Source organism: Ursus arctos, unplaced genomic scaffold (assembly GCF_023065955.2).
Source record: "Ursus arctos isolate Adak ecotype North America unplaced genomic scaffold, UrsArc2.0 scaffold_6, whole genome shotgun sequence".
NCBI classification, from domain to species: domain Eukaryota; kingdom Metazoa; phylum Chordata; class Mammalia; order Carnivora; family Ursidae; genus Ursus; species Ursus arctos.
The window spans coordinates 18804209-18822841 of NW_026623078.1; the positions used below are offsets into that span (position 1 = coordinate 18804209).

An 18633-nucleotide genomic window follows, 5' to 3' on the forward strand; every position below is an offset into this window, starting at 1 on the left:
ACCCTTAACCTTTTGGAGCTTCAGATTTCTCTTTTGTTAAACAGGAGTTTGCGCTGGGTGAGCTCTAAAGCTCCTTTTGAAAATAAATTAATTATATATCTTATTAACAAATAATAATAATGATTATATATCTCATAGATCTAATCTCATCCTGTTCTCTCACTGAAGTCAAGGAAAGTCTATAGCAGGCTCTATTTTGGAAGCTATTCACAAACATGAAGCTCTACTTGAGCTGTCCGTGGAAATAATGTAACTTGAAAAGATTCTCATTTCACTGTTACCCAGGCAAACTCTTCCTGGTATCTCCCCAGAGTAGTAAAATAAATGAATACAGGATAAATGTCTTTCAGTCAGGTGAATATGCAAATGACCTGGGAAGCAGTGAACAAAAGGCCAGATCATTTTTACTAAAAGAAAACTGAACTGGCAGAAGCTAGTATTGGCCTGAAGAGGAAAGAGAAATAGAGGATCACTGGAAAACCCGCGACTTGGAGGGTGGGGAATGGAATATGCAGGACCGCCACTATGTTACGAGATACATTGTTCACAATGTTCTGTTGGCCTATTCAGCAACCAAGGCCTAGACTCTTCACGACTGAAGAATCCTGCTCTGTACAATCAAACTTACTTTTCTTTTTTTTTTAATATTTACCTAATGCACTCAACTTCCCGTAAACAGCTGGTATGTGTCCCAGTTACCACTGAGCCCTTTCAGAGTATACAGACCAATGGCTGCTCTTTAAATAGGCAAGAGAAAGATAAGCACGTGTCCTACAATATGCTCTTTCTTGGTAATTCACTCTCAAATTATAAATTTTTAGGCCCACAGGGCCAGAAAGTCAGACCCACCATGCATGATTCCCTGCTGGTCTGTGGGCAGGACCAGTGCCCATCCTGCCAAGACTATCATTCATCTGCAGTGAAGTGAGAAAATAGAACGAATGTAGTGAGTTTTTTAAAAGCTAAAATCTGTTCAACTTACAGGTCTATGTTTATTCTCAGACCGTATCCTTCCTACATTTAGCCAATAGAGATGCTCTCTCTCTAAAATGATGGGGACAGCATAGTTAATATGTTCTTACTTGGAAAAAAATAAAACTTGGCCACACTATTGTTTTCCCCATCCTCTAATTTTTTTTTTTAAGATTTATTTATTTATTTGAGAGAGAGTGAGAGAGAGAGAGCAGGGGGAGGGGCAGAGGGAGAGAAACCCAAGCAAACTCAGTGCTGAGCGCAGAGCCTGATGTGGGACTCGATCCCACGACACCAAGATCATAGCTTGAGTGGAAATCAACAGTCAGAGGCTTAACCGACTGAGCCACCCAGGCGCCCCTAATTTTCCTTTTTAATTTTACTGCTCCAGCAAAAAATCTAAATGCCTGGGAAGCCCTCTTCCATAGTGGTATGAAAGTAGCAGTTCATGTGTAAAGATTAATCATAATTTCCAAGAGTTATACAGACCACAAAGTTAAGCTACCTTGAAGTCACAAAGAAGCTGACAGTCTTCTCAGACAAGTGACAGAAAGAGAATACACAGCCTGAAAGTTGAATGTGAACCTAATTACTCAGAAGTTCCTCTATCAGTCAGATTTGTAACACAAATTAATGGGAACAGAATAAATAATTCCAGTGGTATGGTGGATGCATGGAGCATACCACTGCGAGCAAAATGGCAAAATTCATAGAGCACTGGAGTTGGACTTCAAGAGCTGTGGTATCTAATGATGTCCGAAGAAAATATGAAGCTTCTGCGGCCACCAGGACAAAGGCACAGGAATCAATCTGATTGGATCTCAGACTTCTCTTAAATCAACAACCTTCTACTCCTGTTGCCTTCTTGATTAAATACCACAATGCAAAATACCCGCACACTAACCAAAAGAATTCCAGCTGGTAGACATGCCTCAGACGTTCGTAAGAATACAGTTAATACATGCAAGCCCATTAGGTTTTCAAGTAACGGGAAGAAAAATGCGGTACAATTTATTTTTCTCTTGCTAAGGTGCTGTCATGTAAGCATAAGCCTAGAATATTAATAATAGAAGTCAGGTTTGCACGATGAAAGCACAGTGAGAATGTCAGATGCCATGGAAGCGCGTGTGTTTCTCAAAACTAAACACTGCAAGAAGGAAACACAGAAATGGCCTGCTTTATCCATCTTGTTTAGCAAAAGAGCTGCGGTTTAAATTGTTTCAAGTCACAAGCTGCTAATTTTTGAAATGCTGTGGGTGCTGGCTACTAGTAGTATCAAAAATACATTCAGGATTGTTTTTACTGTATTTATAATTTTAAAAAGTTGAGGGACATTGGTGAATTACTGTTAAAAACCATTCCTGTGTTACATGTAACAGGCATGGAAAATACTTTCTACAGCGTTTAGTAAGCCATCCGTTTAAGTTTAAGTGAAATCAAGAAAAACGAAATATTTTGGGGCACCACGTGGCATAGTCAGTTAAGCTTCTGACTCTTGGATTCAGCTCAGGTCCCAATCTCAGGAACATGGAATTGAGCCCCACATCGGGCTCTGCAGTCAGCATGGAGTCTGCTTAAGATTCTCTCTTCTTCTGCCCCTCCCCCTCAAATAAATAAATCTTTAAAAACAAAAAGAAAATATGCATACATATGTAATTTGGAAATTAAAGTTAGTCCTAAAATGTAAATAAAACATGGAAAGGGTCTTAAAACTTTTTAATCACATACCCAAGAAGGTACCTACCTGATCCCCTCACTCTCCACTATTCTATGGGCAAGGTGGCTCTTGTCTCCAAGGTGGCCCGTGAGGGCTGTTCAGGAGCAGGGGACCAGTGGCAAGTTACCTACCTATCTCCACATTAGCCTTCTCATTCCCTCCTGGACTTTTCTACATGGTGTCTGTCTCTTCTCCATGTGAACACATGTGAACTCCATGAGCACACCATGTGAACCCTCTCTTCCTTAAAACCCAGCTCAGGGGTGGCTCAGTCAGTTAAGCATCTGCTTTCGGCTCAGGTCATGATCTTGGGGTCCTGGGATTGAGCCCTGCATCGGACTCTGCGCTCAGTGGGGAGTCTTCTCCCTCTTCCCTCTGCCCCTCCCCACTGCTCATGCTTTCTCTAGCTCATTCTCTCTCAAATAATAAAACCTTTAAAAAAAAATAAAATAAAACTCAGCTCAGTATTCACAGCCTCCATGAAAACAAAGCAAAACAAAACAAAACAAATAGAAAACACGTGGCTTGTAGCCTCTCCCTCTACTTCTGCCCTGCCCCTGGATTCATGCACTCAGTAGCATAGAGCACTAAACAAACATCGGATGATGATACAAGTATTCTCTCTAGGATTGAGTCAGGGATAATCTGGGATAACAGAGAGTATAAATATTATTCATCACCTATTTTGGAAAAATTACAGCCAGTAATTCCATTATCCTAAATATAAATATTTCTGCAGAAACAAAGCCTATCAGAATTTAATCTTTACTCAAAACAAACTATTACCTGTGTCTAATGGACCAGAGCAGTTAGAACGCCACCATGTAACAGGACCAGTCTGAACATGTGGTCTGGAAATTCTATTCGACCACAGAGCAAAAAGCACACACCGCTGACTCGCTTAATCTAATTAAGCTTTCCCAAGGCTGTAAATTCTGTGTGTCGCAAGCAAAGCCACTAAATTCTCGTCCGGAAGTTGTTGCCTACCCAGTTACTCCCATCTCACCCTAAATTTTTTATATTACAAGTACGTCTTTGAAGACTGGTCAAGAGGAAATGATGAAACAGTCTTACGAACCCAAGGCAGCCCTGCCCATCCAGTGTCCTCAGCCCCTCACTCTGGCTTCCCCCACCCTGCAGGTTGAACTGTTTTGGACTGCTTTGTGTCCTCTCTCCTCTCTGATGCATCCTGGTGTGTGCTTCTCCTTCTCATTTTGGATGAGGACAGCACAGAAGCCAGAGGTGACACAGAGACAGGGCAGAACTATATTAAGGTAGTAGAAGTGAGACAATGTCTGTAGGCACTGAGAAAAGTAGTCCCCAGAATGGTCACAGATGAAGACCCAACCTTCCCCATCAAGGCATTAAAGCACAATCACAAGGGCACAATCACATACTCAGGGGCTCCTCATCTTACTGCAACCGTTTCCCCTTCCCTTCTCTCCTAAAAACACTTAATATTTCACTTTTAAGACTCAAGTCTTGAGGCACCTGGGTGGCTCAGTTGGTTAAGCATCTACCTTCGGCTCCGGTCATGATCCCAGGGTCCTGGCATCGAGCCCAGTGTCGGGCTCCCTGCTCAGCGAAGAGCCTGCTTCTCCCTCGCCCTGTGCCCCCATTTGTGCTCTCTCTCTCTAATAAATAAATAAAATCTTAAAAAAAAAATTGAGTCTTTTATAATGAAAGGAACATCCTGAGATTCCAAAGGCACTTTTTCAACATTGTCATTAAAATAATATGGAGAAATACTTCCTCTACCTTGATTCTGTGAAGTACATGTATCACTTGCAGGAATTACACAACAGTGATTTCCAGTCACTCAGGTGGGACTGGACACATGTTCAGTTCCATACTTAAGGATACCGGCAGTTGGGAACAACAGAGAAGGAAGACTGGCACTCCAGCAGCCCCCAAAATATACTGCTATGTGCCACCAAAGTGCTATTTCCTAGAGAGAACTGTGGGTCCTTACAGGAAGATGTAACAAGGCCTGGACCAACAGCGACATCACCTGAAGTTCACCAACATGGACTGTCTCTGATGTACCCAGCAGTGGACTAAATGATGGGTGTAAAGAGAAGAATGGGAGGGAGACTTTTCTTCAGGAGCAGTCTTAGTCAACATGGGCTGTTACAACACACGACCGTAGATGGGGTGGCTTACACGACGTTCACTTCTCACAGTTCTGGAGGTTGGGCGATCCAAGATCAAGAGGCTGGCAGAACTGACGTCTGGAGAGGACCCACTTCCCGGATTGTAGGCGGCCATCGTGTTGTGTCCTCACATGGCAATGAGAAGGGAAGAGCAAGCTCTCTCTGGACTTATAAGGACACTAATTCCACTCGTCAGGCCACCCTTGTGACCTCATCTAACCCTAATTATGTCCCAAAGGCCCCACCTCCTAATACCATCATATTCAACAGACAATTGTGGGGGAGGAGGCACCAACCCTTTGGTCCATAACAGGAACCCACAGGATCAGTGAGATAGACACTGTAGACACTAAGGGTTATAATCTATGAGTGCCATGGCAACAATCTGTCAAATACATTGGGCACACAGGAGAGGGAGAAATTAATTCTTCTTAGGAAGAGACTCAGAAAAAGTCCCGTGAAAGAAATGATACTTCAACTAGGTATTGAAGAAAGAGTAGAAATTAACTAAGAAGGTACGTGAAGAGGGAATTCTTCAGACAAAAGAAAGACTCTCAAAAAATCTCCTTCTCTCTAATTGCCTACGGTGAATAAAACCAACCTACCAATTTTAATCAGAGCTAAACTGGACTTTGGACTAACGTTGAGATTTCTCCAAAAGTTATTGGTTTTCAGTTTATCATCTATTTGTAGCACCTACAAAAATGACCTACTGAATTCGCAAAGGCAGCAGAATTTTTAGAACAGTAACAATACTGAAATGAAACTTAGTAGTGTAGATTACCTTTATGGCCAATTGCCCGTGTGCATTCTCCAAGCTCACCAAAGTCGATGGGAAGTGTCATTTGCTACCCAGGCATACATTTCCTTAAGCACTTCATTATTTTAATATAAATTGATAAAATTTAAATGCTATACCCCTACTTCTAAACTCAACCATTCTCAGTAAATTGCTGAATACCTTACATAAACAATAAGATTTTTACAAGATGATTTGTTATTCTTACCTCCATGGGAAAAGCTTTGAAATTAACTGTGTGCTCAGAACCACGCTGGTTTTCTCTCCCCCAATGAAATCTAACTTCATACAGTTCAAATTCATGCCCTTGAGGCAATGGACCTCCTGATAGAACTGAAAAAAGAAAGTAAGTTCTGTTTAAGTAACAGAAAACATATTCATCAGTACAGCATTCTAAACATGGGGGACATTTTTTGCCAGAAAGCTCTCATGAGTTCTACAGATTAAATTCATATAGCCAAAATGAGAAATACATTCTAACTGAGAAGCATTTACCCTATCACATTGATACAGACGTTCAAAAACTCTGAAATACTTGGTAATATTGCGTACCATCAACTTCCTGTGTGTTTCAGGTACAGAAATGGACAAAGAAAACACAGAGTACCTATTTTTCGAGACTCACACTTAGCACTGCTCAGGAGATGCGGATAGGGTTTGCGTCTAGACTGACCAGTAATTTGCTACTGACCAATCGAGACATTAAATCTTGCTTGCAGATCATCCATTTGTACCATACTCTCAATTTAGAGAGTAAGCATAAGCCAACAGCATTACTCATGAAAAGAACGCTTACACCAAAGTGATTTTTCGATAATAAAATCACACTTAAAAAGCTATTTACCATTTAGTACCACAGAAATGCAAATGAAGTAAAATTATGATAAAATATTAACAATATTTCAAATGTTAACATTTGTTCTCCAGGGCCCTGCCTCTATTTCTTATTTCTGGATAGGACCCAGAACTTTGTCCCAAACAAGAGCACTCTAAGGGGTGATGAAAATACATTTGTGTAAGAACCTATCTTGAAGCAATAAAAACACTTTCATTAGTTAAACACACCCTGATGTCATGGAGAAAAACTTAGTTCATTACAAATGACCAATTCTGACACAAATAAAGATGGTCTGCATTTTTCCTATAAAAACTGTTAATTTTAGGGGCGCCTGGGTGGTGGTGTAGTTGGTTAAGCATCAGACTCTTGGTTTCAGCTCAGGTCATGATCCAGCCCTGCTTTGGGTTCCACACTCAGCATGGAGTCCGCTTGAGATTCTCTCTCTTTCCCTCTCCCTCTGCCCCTCCCGCTCATGCTATCTCTCACTCTCTCTCAAATAAATAAAAATCTTTAAAAAAAAAAAAAAAAACTTGTTAATTCTAAATGGTATCAGCTAAGAATTAGAAGTTATTTTTAGTCAAAGAGCTGATAAAATTTATCTCCTCCCCCACGAAGCAGTGTCTGAAAGAGAAGAGCATCCATACTTGGGCCAGCGTTGTGGAGGAAGTGGTAGTGGCCAGAGCTGAGGGCCACACACCGGAACAGGCCTGCTGTCCCTCCTTACCCTAAACCTTAGAGGAGAGGAAACGGAATGGGAGCAGCAATATTTATTTGTTTGGCTGGTTCGTCTTCTAATGACTTGTTCCAAAAAGAATTCAAGGCTCCTTACATCAAGTACCTGTCATCCACCCAGAAGACATAAATCAGGAAGAAGAGCAAAGGAAAAACGAAGACAGAGACAGAAAACAGGTGGAGAAGTAAGGCTACCGCACAAATGAATGCCATAAAGTCCTTACGAAAAGTACCCTATACGTTTGGTCCTATGCTTTCTGCCAGCTCAAAGAAGAAAAAGAACATGGGCAGCAGAACACAACTATAATTTCCCTTTCCAGGAGGAAAGGAAGGAGACACATGGCCTTTTGGAGAATACCACCTCACACGATTTTTATATTTTCTTCATGCTCGGTCTTATTTTAAGTTGTACAACAAATCGGAGGGGTCAGGGGCGCCTGGGTGGTGCAGTCGGTTAAGCATCCAACTCTTGGTTTCATTCAGCTCAGGTCATGATCTCAGGGTCGTGAGATCGAGCCCCACGTCGGGCTCTGTGCTCAGCGTGGAGTCTGCTTGAGATTGTTCCTCTCCCCACTGCTTCTGCTTACTCTCTCTCTCTCTCTTTCTCTCAAATAAACAAATCTTTAAAAAAAAAAAATTGGAGGGGTCACTGTCACCATCCCAATGGACAGGGGAGAAACTGTGGCTGGGACGGGCTAAGTGTGCCTTGTCCTGGGCCCCCAGCTAGCCAGCTTCAGGAGCCTGGAGCTCCAATCTTCTGACCCACATCTCCCACTGAGACAGGACAGGGAAATTTAAATCTCTGCATCTGTGAGCCGGAACTAAAAAAACAATGAGTTCTTTAAGCCTGGGTTTCAAAACTGCAGTCCCTCCTTTGAGCACTACACCTCATCCTATTTCCCAAAACAATTAAAAAAAAAAAAAAAAGGAAATACATGGATCACAAAGGTTTACAGATATTCCCAACTGCAGAGCAAGCGCCCGGCATCTTCTCCTCCAATAACCACCCACGCTGTGGATGAAATGCTTGTATTTCAACCAGCAATGCCACAGCTTGTGAGTAACCTCAAAAATCACTCTTTCCCACTGGCTGCCCGATGTTGGTCTTAAGAAAAACCAGGAAGGAAGTCTGGACTGTACCCACTCCCAAAGGTGGAATGTACCCCACCTCCCAAACCAAAAAGAATACATGGGAAAAAGCTTCTTGTAACATCCCATGCCACACCCCGGCCTGCATCATCAGAATTCGAAAACACACCCCTCGCTGGGGTGGGGAGGCCCTGACCTGAGACCTGGAGGCCGGTTCCCTAAGACTCTGCTTTCAACAGAAGGTGGAAATTGTCTTAGAGGAGGCTTAGCTCCACGTGGCTGAGGAAAAAGAAAGAGCAGCATTGTGAAAGGAAGCACATGTGAAATGGGAAAGAGGATTTGAAAAATCTTTCCCCCAAAACCTCTTCGTAGGGCTCGTGCACACAAGCCCCTGGTATTTCTGAGCTGGTTTGGAGCAGTCTCCCAACACTTTCCTACAGAAACGGAGGAAAGTGACCTTGACAGTGAATTCGGGGCCCCAGAATACAACGCCCATCTGATCGATGCCCAGTATTGCTTTTCTAGGAACCAAGCCTTTCGTCTAGAACTGGAGGACAGAGCTGCTATTTTCAACGCCCTAGAAACTCAAACTGCACCAATTTATGTGCTGACAGGGAGCAGTTCCAGGCCCACAGGGCTTCACTTACTCATCCTTTCAACTAATATTTTTATACCAGGTACCACATTAAATGCTTAAGATACACTGACTTGGCTGAAACTGACCAAATTCACCAGCCTCCAGAATCTTACATTCTATTACAGTGAAATGGAAATCCGCACGTTTATGAAGATCAACGTTTTGCTGAGTGGTCTTTGGTCACCACCTGGCAGATTTGTTAGCTGTGAAGCCATTATGTTCAATAAAATTATAATAAAATAAGACCCTCATGGGTCTTACACTCCATTGGGTTGAAAATAAACACAAAGAAGGGAAGCATTGTGCCCAGGCCTGGTCCCCAGGGAGAGGTGACAAAGACGCAGCTTTCAGCCAGCAATCAAGGCTCTGGGTACCTTTCGCTTTTGCTGCAGATGAATAGTCCAAAGTTAAACCACACTAAAATCACATGGCTGTACAAAGCCATAAAAAATAACAAAATACTGAATTCAGAATTTTATGAGGTGCCAGCTAAAAGCATTACCTGTTCATCCCCCAAGAATGATTGCATTGATAGACTAAAAAGAAATAGTAGCTCTGTTTTACCCATTTGGCAACATCCCCTTAAAGCATTATTCTCCCTTTTCACAGCTTGTTTTTTTATAAGGAAACTAGTCCTACCAAAAGGGGTTCGCTTTTCCTATATTTATGAGCGTCAAAGTTTGCCGAGTGATATTTTGTCACCACATGGCAGGTTTATTAGTTGTGGTGTCATTATGTTCAATAAAATTACAATGAAACAACATGAAACTCCCACCGATGACACGCTGCACTTCCTTAGACTAACACACTGTGGATAGAATATAAAATAAGCTGATGCCAGGGGCGCCTGGGTGGCACAGCGGTTAAGCGTCTGCCTTCGGCTCAGGGCGTGATCCCGGCGTTATGGGATCGAGCCCCACATCAGGCTCCTCCGCTGGGAGCCTGCTTCTTCCTCTCCCACTCCCCCTGCTTGTGTTCCCTCTCTCGCTGGCTGACTCTATCTCCGTCGAATAAATAAATAAAATCTTTTAAAAAAAAAATAAGCTGATGCCACAGCCGCTAGCTGCTTTTTCTTTAATGCTCTTTAATAGGCATGGCTATTATGCTTATACATATAAAAAGGGCTCCTTTCAGAAGCCTCTGCAAAATCTGAGAACCCCATAAAGACGTGCTCTATAGGCATTTACCTAACTCTAGCTAAGTTTCCGCAAGCCTTTGCCAGATAGTTCAACGGCTGTTGATTAAGGAGTATTCCCCCTCGTGGCATTTGAGTTCAACACGCGTTTTAAGATGGACTCCATGCCCAGCCCTGTGCTGCCCACCAAGGATGTAAAAAGAAGGACACAGTCTCCGTGCTGGCAGGGCGTTCTCAGTGCTTAAGAAACTTAATACTGTCATCTAAACAGATTACATGAGAAGCAGTAAGGGAAAGCACCAAGGAACCAGCAGGGCACCCAGCAAGGACCATGCCAGAACCAAGGGGGCATCGGAAAGTCAGAGACGACCTTCCAGAGAAGATCACTAAGCAGAGTCGGGAAGAGTAAGCTAAGAGAAGTGAATAAGTACACTCCAAGCAGAGAAAAGGGGCTGAGAAAGGCCTGTGTGTATTTCAGGAGAATAAAGGTAGGCTTCAAGATGCAAGCACCAGGAGGGGACTTGTAGGCTATGCCTAAGAGCTGGGAGTTTATTACGCAGGGAATCACCAATAGCTTTTAAGCAGAGGACTAATATCTTTTGCGTTTTAAAATATTATTTCCAGGGGCGCCTGGGTGGCATAGCGGTTAAGCGTCTGCCTTCGGCTCACGGCGTGATCCCGGCGTTATGGGATCGAGCCCCGCGTCAGGCTCCTCTGCTATGAGCCTGCTTCTTCCTCTCCCACTCCCCCTGCTTGTGTTCCCTCTCTTGCTGTCTCTATCTCTGTCAAATAAATAATAAAATCTTTAAAAATATATATATATATTATTTCCATACCTTCATGGACAGTGGACCAGCAAAGGGCAAGCCAACTAGTTGGCTGTCATAACCCAGGCACAGACGGTGGGGCCCGGAGACAGAGTCCACCAGGGCCGTGTCTCCAACACAGAGAGAAACTGTTAAGGGTCCTTGATGCGTCCCCCAAAGGATCTAAAGACCCAAACAGTTCATTCTCGACTTTATAACCTAATAAAAGATTTTATAACCTCAGTTTAACTTTTAAGGAATCCAAAATGTATTCACGAGACATGCCAAAAAATAGTATAAATTAGTGCTTCTAAAAAGCATTTGAAATCTTAAAAGCAAAAATCAACTATTTTATTGCCTTTAGCTTCCAACCTACAGTTTCATTTCATATTAAAGAACGAATATGGTCAGCTCTTACGAGTGGAGATAACACTGACAGTGTGGGGCGGGGGCCAGTTAGCCTGGCTCTGCATCAGCGAAGGGAAGCAGATTAAGGCAACTGTCCACGTAATGCAAGACCCCCAAAGTTAGCTAATAATAATAAAAAAATAAAAAATAAAAGTTAGCTAATAATAAGGATAATCATAAAGAAATTCAACCCTGACATCTCATATAGGTAAACAATACAGAGCCACTTCCTAAGTGAAAATAATTTTAAGATATTTTTGACAACTTCATCTTCTAATCAGCAAGGCTATTAAGAAGCACTATAAAAAAGTTGTCATGTTTTTGAAAAAAAAAAGTATGATTAATAATAAAAGTAATCTAGCCTAAATTTAATATTGAGAATTATAAGAGACCCAGAAGTAAAACTAATTAAGGTTTCTATAATAAGTTACAGTGAAGGACACAAATGACCTACCCTGATTAGCAATTTCTCCCCTACCGATGGCCCATTAAAAATGTCATTACCCTTAACACATGGCTTGTCACCAGATGGAATGACATTCTTTGCAGAAGCTTGGCCAGTCTCACACTTTCTCATGACTTGAGTATCAGTGCTCAGGCTAGAAATCTATAGTTGTATTTTCATACTTAAGCTACTCTTTATTCTGCTGTAACATGTCTGACTTTCATTCGTGTACCCTAAACGTGGACAGTCCTGTGCTACAGTGAGTCACGTGTCCGACAGAGAGATTAAATGACAGACGTGGCAGCCTTAATAACGTTCTCCATACTCAAGGTGACGACAGGACCTAGTATGGGATGCTCGGCTCAACTCCATGTTAGGAGGCACTCTGCCACCCTGAACTAAGCTCAGAGCAGAGGGTGAAGCACAGTGTGGTCCAGTCACAGGGGCTCCACCCCAGCGCCTCCCTCCCACACTTCCCTCCTCTCCCCTGTTCCACTGAGCCAATCGCCGTCTTCCTGTGGATGACATCTCAGAAAACTCCCTGTGTCATCCCTCCCTTTCCACTGCCACTGCCAACACAGCAGCTCCCACTCTCTCCCAGATCCCATCTTACTCAGTATGGCCAGGTGGGGTTTCCTAAAACAACATATTTTACAGGGGGAAAAAAAAGGTTTTACTCTTTAGACTTGATTCAAGATCCCTCATGAGTTTGCTCCAACACAGCCTCTCAATTTATGTGTTAACCTCATTTAACGTGCATCCATCTTTTCTTCCAGATACACTTCAGGATTCACTTGTCCTCATCCAATGTCTAGAGCTTCCCATAGCTGTGTCCTTTTCGCTTATTGCCCTCTCTTCCCATACATTCTAATCTTCCCCATCCACATGCTCTTCACCTCCAGTGATCACTGCAAATGCTGCTTCCTCTGCCCATCCTTCCCTAATCATGGCAGCCAAAAATCATCTCTTCCTCTACACTTATCTTTCACAATCCACCACTGTAATCTTCTTGAGGGCAATTTGGGGGCCTGATCTCAATTTACCTGATCCAAAACAGGTAACACCTTGCAGAAGGTAAAACAAAGATTGCCACCTACATCCTACAAGCCAGAGAAAACCAGTAGAAGAAGCCAATGCATATTGCTAAGTGAAAGAAGTCAATGTATGCTTCCAACCACATGACACTTTGAAAAATGCAAGACTATGCTGATGGTAAAAAGATCAGTGATTGCCAGGAGATGGAGAGAGGAAGGGAAGAGTAGGTAGAGCATGGAGGAGTTTTAAAAGGGTGAAACTATTCTGTAGGACAGTACAATGGTGGAGACATGTCATTTCACCTGTGGAAGCCCATAGAACGTACAACGCCAACAGTGAACCCTGATGCAAACTGTAAGTTTTAGGTGACAATGATGTGTCAACACAGGTTCATCAACTGTAACAAATGCACCACTATGGTTTGACTCTTTTGCCTCTGGGTCAACAACCAGAATGCTGACAGCCAGATGTGAGCCACCACATCCCTTTCCCCAGAATAATGGATAAACCTACAAAAGTTCCTTTTACAACATGGCCAGATCCTTACATAATCACATTACTGTGATGTCCACCAGATCGCAACCCCTGACCATGCGCACAGAGCTTCTAATCCAATTTTTAGACCCATTCTTAGATATGAACAAAGACCCAAAGATAACTATACATTTGAGAAAAACTCCCATCTTAAAGAGAGAGACCAAATAGAAGAAAGAACCCAGAACAGAGACAAAGAACAGGAAAAAAAAATACAGAAAAGAATGGAGAAAGAGTGCGCTTATGAAATAAATACCAGGAGCTATACTTGAACTAAAAAAAAAAGAAGAATAAACACAACTTTTTTAGAAGTTAAAAATGTAAGAGCAGAAAATAAAAGTTTAATAGAAAGATTAAAAGATGTAAGTTGAGGAAATCTACCAGGAAGCAGAACAAAAAGACAAAAATAGAGGAGTTATGCAAGAAGAAAATAAAGGAAAAACAGAAAACTTATCAGTTAAGTAATATAAGGAAATTCCTAAAAAGTGGAAGATACAATTATCCTGATCAAAAGGGCCACCAAGCACCCAGCACAGAGACACACAAGGTATCCAAACGCTGGCCCTCAGGAAGTTACTAGAAGATGGAGGGACCAAACCAAGAAACTCCCTGAAATGAGGGATCACCCTCAAAAGTGGCTTCCCAGCATCCAGGAAACATGGGATTGGACACAAGAGAAAAGCAAGGGCACCTCCTAGGCGTAAGGTCCAGAGAGCTGCAGGTGAAGGCGAGAGGGCAGGCCTAGAGATCAAGCAGTCCGGAGGGGCAGAAGAAGGGAGAGGCCTGCAAGGGGAGGTGGGAAGGACCAAGGGGCGGGAGGGAAGGACTTCTAGGTGCAGCGCAGCCATCTGTCAGAGTCTGGAACTAAAATCATGATAGGTAAGTAAGAAATTAAATCACCAAAAATGCCTTAACTCCAGGGGAGAAAAACTTCACATTGTTCAATAAAGGAAACAGAATATAGCCTCAGCTGGAAACAACAGCTACATGGTCATAACGATAAAAATACTGAGTATTAATTTAAAGAAAAATTGTAATTTAAGTATACAGGGACAACAAAGGGGAAAACCAAGATGAAGGAGGGTAGTAAGAGAACCAGCCTCATTTTCCATAGCAGGGAGATCACAGGTATCTTAAATGGCAAAGCAGGACAGGATGAACATACCCATAAGGGATGGAGACAGGAGACATAGCTAAGAGTTGACAGTGGTTGTCACCAGGGCAAAAAAGTTTTAGGTGGGGCCTGGGGGGTTGGGGTCTCACCAAGGGCAGAGAGAAACAACATATAGCACTAGTCAAAGATTTAAATTATGTGTATATCCTATTTTGATAAAGTTAAGCCTGGAATTAAATAAATGAAGGACACGGTGTTCAGGGCTCACAGACTACTCCTTTGAGAAGTTTAAATATCCCAGGAAAATAAATGGTCCACACGTGGTATTTTTTTGTTCCCTTGTTTTTTTCTAAGTTTCAGAAATATGGAAAAGACAGAAACAGCGAAGACGACATTATTCCAGCAGCAAAAAGGAGACAGGGCATCTCAAGGAGCAAGCTCTCTAAGGAGGCAGGAGTAAGGGGTCTGGAACATGGGTATCCAAATTAGTCTGGGAAGGACAGAGAGCTCTCCGCTGCTGGTTAGGGTTGGAGGATGGGGGGGAGGGGGTGGCAAAGACTGCAAGGGGAAACCTGTGCTTAGAGAGTCGTGGCACTACTTGAGAGTCTCTGTTTTGGGGATGAGAGAGGGGGACAAGGAAAATCGCGAATGTTTGAGAAGGTACCAGAAGGAAATATTAAATTCAATTTGATCAAGTAAGTTGGATCTCAGAGCAGAGAGTATTTGTACTCAGTCATTCCTCCGTGCTTCCATATTTCATAACTCGTCTCTAACATTTTTATACTAATACTTTAAAGGACTGTCTTTTAACTAAACTATGAATCCTCAAGAATGGTCTTATGCAGTTGTATGCAACCTATACTCACTCACCACACTGCCCGATGCAAAATGCATTTTTGTTGTACGGATATATAAATGTTTATTTCCAGAAATACAAAGGCATGTCAACACACTAGTACACATATATTACATTAATATGCTTTTTATAAACCAGGACAGTCAGCATTTAATAATTTTACTATATAGTTTAAAAATAATATCTAATGTCCCTCAAGGATAGCACCCCCCCCAAAAAAAAAGTTTTATTTAAGTTCACATTTACATCTGAAGCTGTCTCTCTTTGACTACACATAATAACACCGGATTCTGTTTGGGATGATACCCATACCTTGACTCAACTCAGAACATCAGGAAAGACTACATGAATCTATGACTAGTCCATGGATTCTAAATTAAAGTTCAGGAACATTCACAATGACTTTTAAAACACAGATTCCATGGTTGGAAACCAGTGCCTGCCCTGTCAAATAATAAACCTAAAGACTTTATGGTTTGAAATATTAAAGTATTGATTCACAATTAATTTTGAGTACAGGTGATCTCTGTTCAGTAGTACTTCCTAGTATTTCAACATACTCTAATTTTATATTCTTTCTAAGAGAGAAATCCAACTATTCACTAAGAAAGGCATAAAATTAACGCTAATTTTTTTAAATTCTTCTTTCTTCTCCCCTACATTTAAGCCAATTTCCTTGAAATTTCCAACACCTCTTCCACAAAACATTTCAAATCTATCTCAAACAGATTCAAAGGGAGAGGAAGAGCTAAAAATAAGTAAATACAAACACAAGCTTTGGCCATTTAAATCTTTTCTAAGTTTAGAGGATGTTTTTGATTGCTATTAAAATTCCCCTTGCCACATTAATACAGTAGAGAAAATTAATTTGAGAAGTCTATCCCGAATGCCAGATTATGGCAATAAATCCTAATCTTTAGTTTTGCAGAGCACTGAAACAGAGAATTATAACTTTCTGAATGAATTAAGCTAATGAACCACTTAGGACAAAATGCAGATTAGTACACCTGCATATACTTTTCCCTAAATCCCACAAAGTTTAAGTTGATCAACTCAGGTTGTTCCAGCAACATCATATAACACGGAACAACCAAACTACCATTTCCATAATTTCATCCTTTTATCCTTTCAAAAAGATCTTAGAAATTAATTCAAAAAATGTATTTTATAGTATATTAAGCTATCCTGATGATGATGCTATGTTAATTCTACCTTTGAAGTCATATAAGCCAAATCAATTCAATAGCTCCATAAGAACTTTTAATGGTCAAGGGCATGCAAAAGCATTTTCTCATATACCTGATTTTGACTTCAGGATAACCTGAATGGTATGTCCATCATTGGTGACTTCGCAGTCTCGGCAGACCACATAATTTGGGGAGAGGCGGACGTCCAGTAGTGAGGGGTCATATCTAGCTTCTCTTGAGTTTAAGTTAATGGGAGACTGGTATTCCCCATTAGCATCAGGAAACACCAAGCCCCACTCAACACCTAAGCACAAAATAAAGCAAATTTAGAACAGGTTAAAACGAGTTCCAATAAAATTTCACATGTACAAGCTAGTTTAGACACTGTTTATGATCCTTGACATTATTAAGGTTATGACTACTGTTTCCTTAGAGATGAAATATGGTAAATGTGTATGAATTTCTGCATTCATATTTTCAATGATTTAATGCCATCAAATACCACATGCAAAGTATTGTACTAACAAAATATTCTACTTGTATTTGTCCACATAGATGTAATACTATGTGACCCTAGGAAATTTAGGTCATCTTTAAGTGACTGAAAAAGAATCAATAGTTCCACAAAAACTTCCTCTGCTCATTAGTTCAATTACATGCAGTACTTGAAAAATATCTGAAACTCTGAAATTGCTTGACAAGAACCAAATACCATAAATCTGATGCTAGTGAATAAACACCTCTTATCAGAAATGCAAATACAGCAATTTTGAAGTGGGCATATGCATATATATACGCACACCGATATATTCATACAATATATACATATATTCTCTTGGCATATTTTATAAAGTTATAAATTCCACATGTATTTCGACATCAGCACCAGTGGTCAAATCTATTAAGAGTCCTATATCTTCCGGGATAGACGTAGCAAACAAAACTTTTTTAAAAAGTCAACCCCCTTCCGACCAAGGCCACTGATTCAGCTTGAAATTTAGGACTTCTTTTGGAAGAGTTGAACACCGTTAGTATCCTTCATGGAAAGAGCAGTGGCAAGAATGCTTTCTCCCAGCAGAGTCCTCACAGCAAGCAAGAAACGAGTAGTTTCGGGAACACTGTGTACCCAAGGTGCTGAGTGGAACGTAACGCTGCTCTTCGCGGGCGCTCAGTGCACAGAAGGCTTACAGGCGCAGCTTAAGCCTGGCCCTCCGCACGGCCGCAGGTGCCAACTGCTGCCCGGCAGCGCGGCCAGGCTCCCCGACGCGAACGCAGGCGGCGGGCACGCCCGCTCTGCCTGGAGCCACTTCGGCCCCAAATCCGGCCTGGGGAGCGGGAAAGCGACAGAGACGCACGTGGGAGAGAGGGGACGCGGCGGCGGAGCTGGGAGCGCGCAAGAGCTGCAGGAACTCCGCGCTCGGCGAGACGCACTCGCGTGGCCCGGGACCCCGGACAGCCCGCCCGACTCGCGGCCGGTTACCTTCTTCGTAGCCCCACTCCACCCCCTCCTCCTCTTCCTCTTCATCCTCCTCCTTCTCCGGGAAGGCGACGGAATCTTCGATGAAGCTCAGGTCAGCCATGGGAAAAGCCGTGGGTCCCCTCGGCGCCCTCGCCCGCGGTGCCTGCGCGGCCGCAGGGAAGCGGGCAAGAGTGGCAAGAGTGGGCGTGTGAGCTCGTGTGAGTGTGAGGCCGAGCGGGTGCGCGTGGGGGTACGAGCGCACGGGTGTGTGGGTGTGAGCGCGCGAACGGGGCGAAGCGGGCGCGGGCTGGGCCGGAGTTTTCGGGCGGCCGGGGCGGGGAGCGCGTCCCGAGTCCCGGCGTTGGGCGAGGGGTGCCGCAGCTCCAGGAGCGGCGGCCGGCGGATTATAAACCCGACCGGGGCGTGTCTGGCACGGGAGGATCCGCCCCCTTCGCTCGATGGCCCGGGCGCCGGGGGCTGGACAGCGGAGAAAGGGCCTGGGGCTACCGGCCCCACCAACGAAACTGCAGAAACCGGGTCGCCCTACCTGCGGGGTCGGCTCCCCACTGGCGGCTGGCCCACGCTTACCTTCCAGAAGCCCGCGAGTAGTCCAAGGACCAGTGTGTGCAGGCCCTAGACCAGGGGCTTTCTACCTTACTTACTTTCGGCTTTACTGCCGGAAATACCAAAAAAAAAAAAAGCGGAGGGGTGGGTCCG

At 43.0% G+C, this 18633-nt stretch overlaps 1 protein-coding gene across 3 annotated transcripts in view; it reads right to left on the minus strand.

The window, feature by feature from the left end:
• Window positions 1–18302, minus strand: part of CA8 (carbonic anhydrase 8) — an 81620-nt gene extending 63318 nt beyond the window's left edge. For 2 of the 3 annotated variants that reach the window (XM_026516436.4, XM_026516435.4), the window contains exons 1-3: window positions 17938–18296; window positions 16570–16761; window positions 5850–5974 (exon numbers count right to left, since the gene is read on the minus strand). In XM_026516436.4, the coding sequence (XP_026372221.1) occupies window positions 5850–5974; window positions 16570–16761; window positions 17938–18037 (417 nt within the window). In that variant the 5' untranslated portion in view covers window positions 18038–18296. Of the gene's footprint in view, window positions 1–5849; window positions 5975–16569; window positions 16762–17937 lie in introns of all 3 variants that reach the window. The other variant, XM_026516434.4, reaches the window with a different exon arrangement.
• Window positions 18303–18633: the final 331 nt, after the last annotated feature.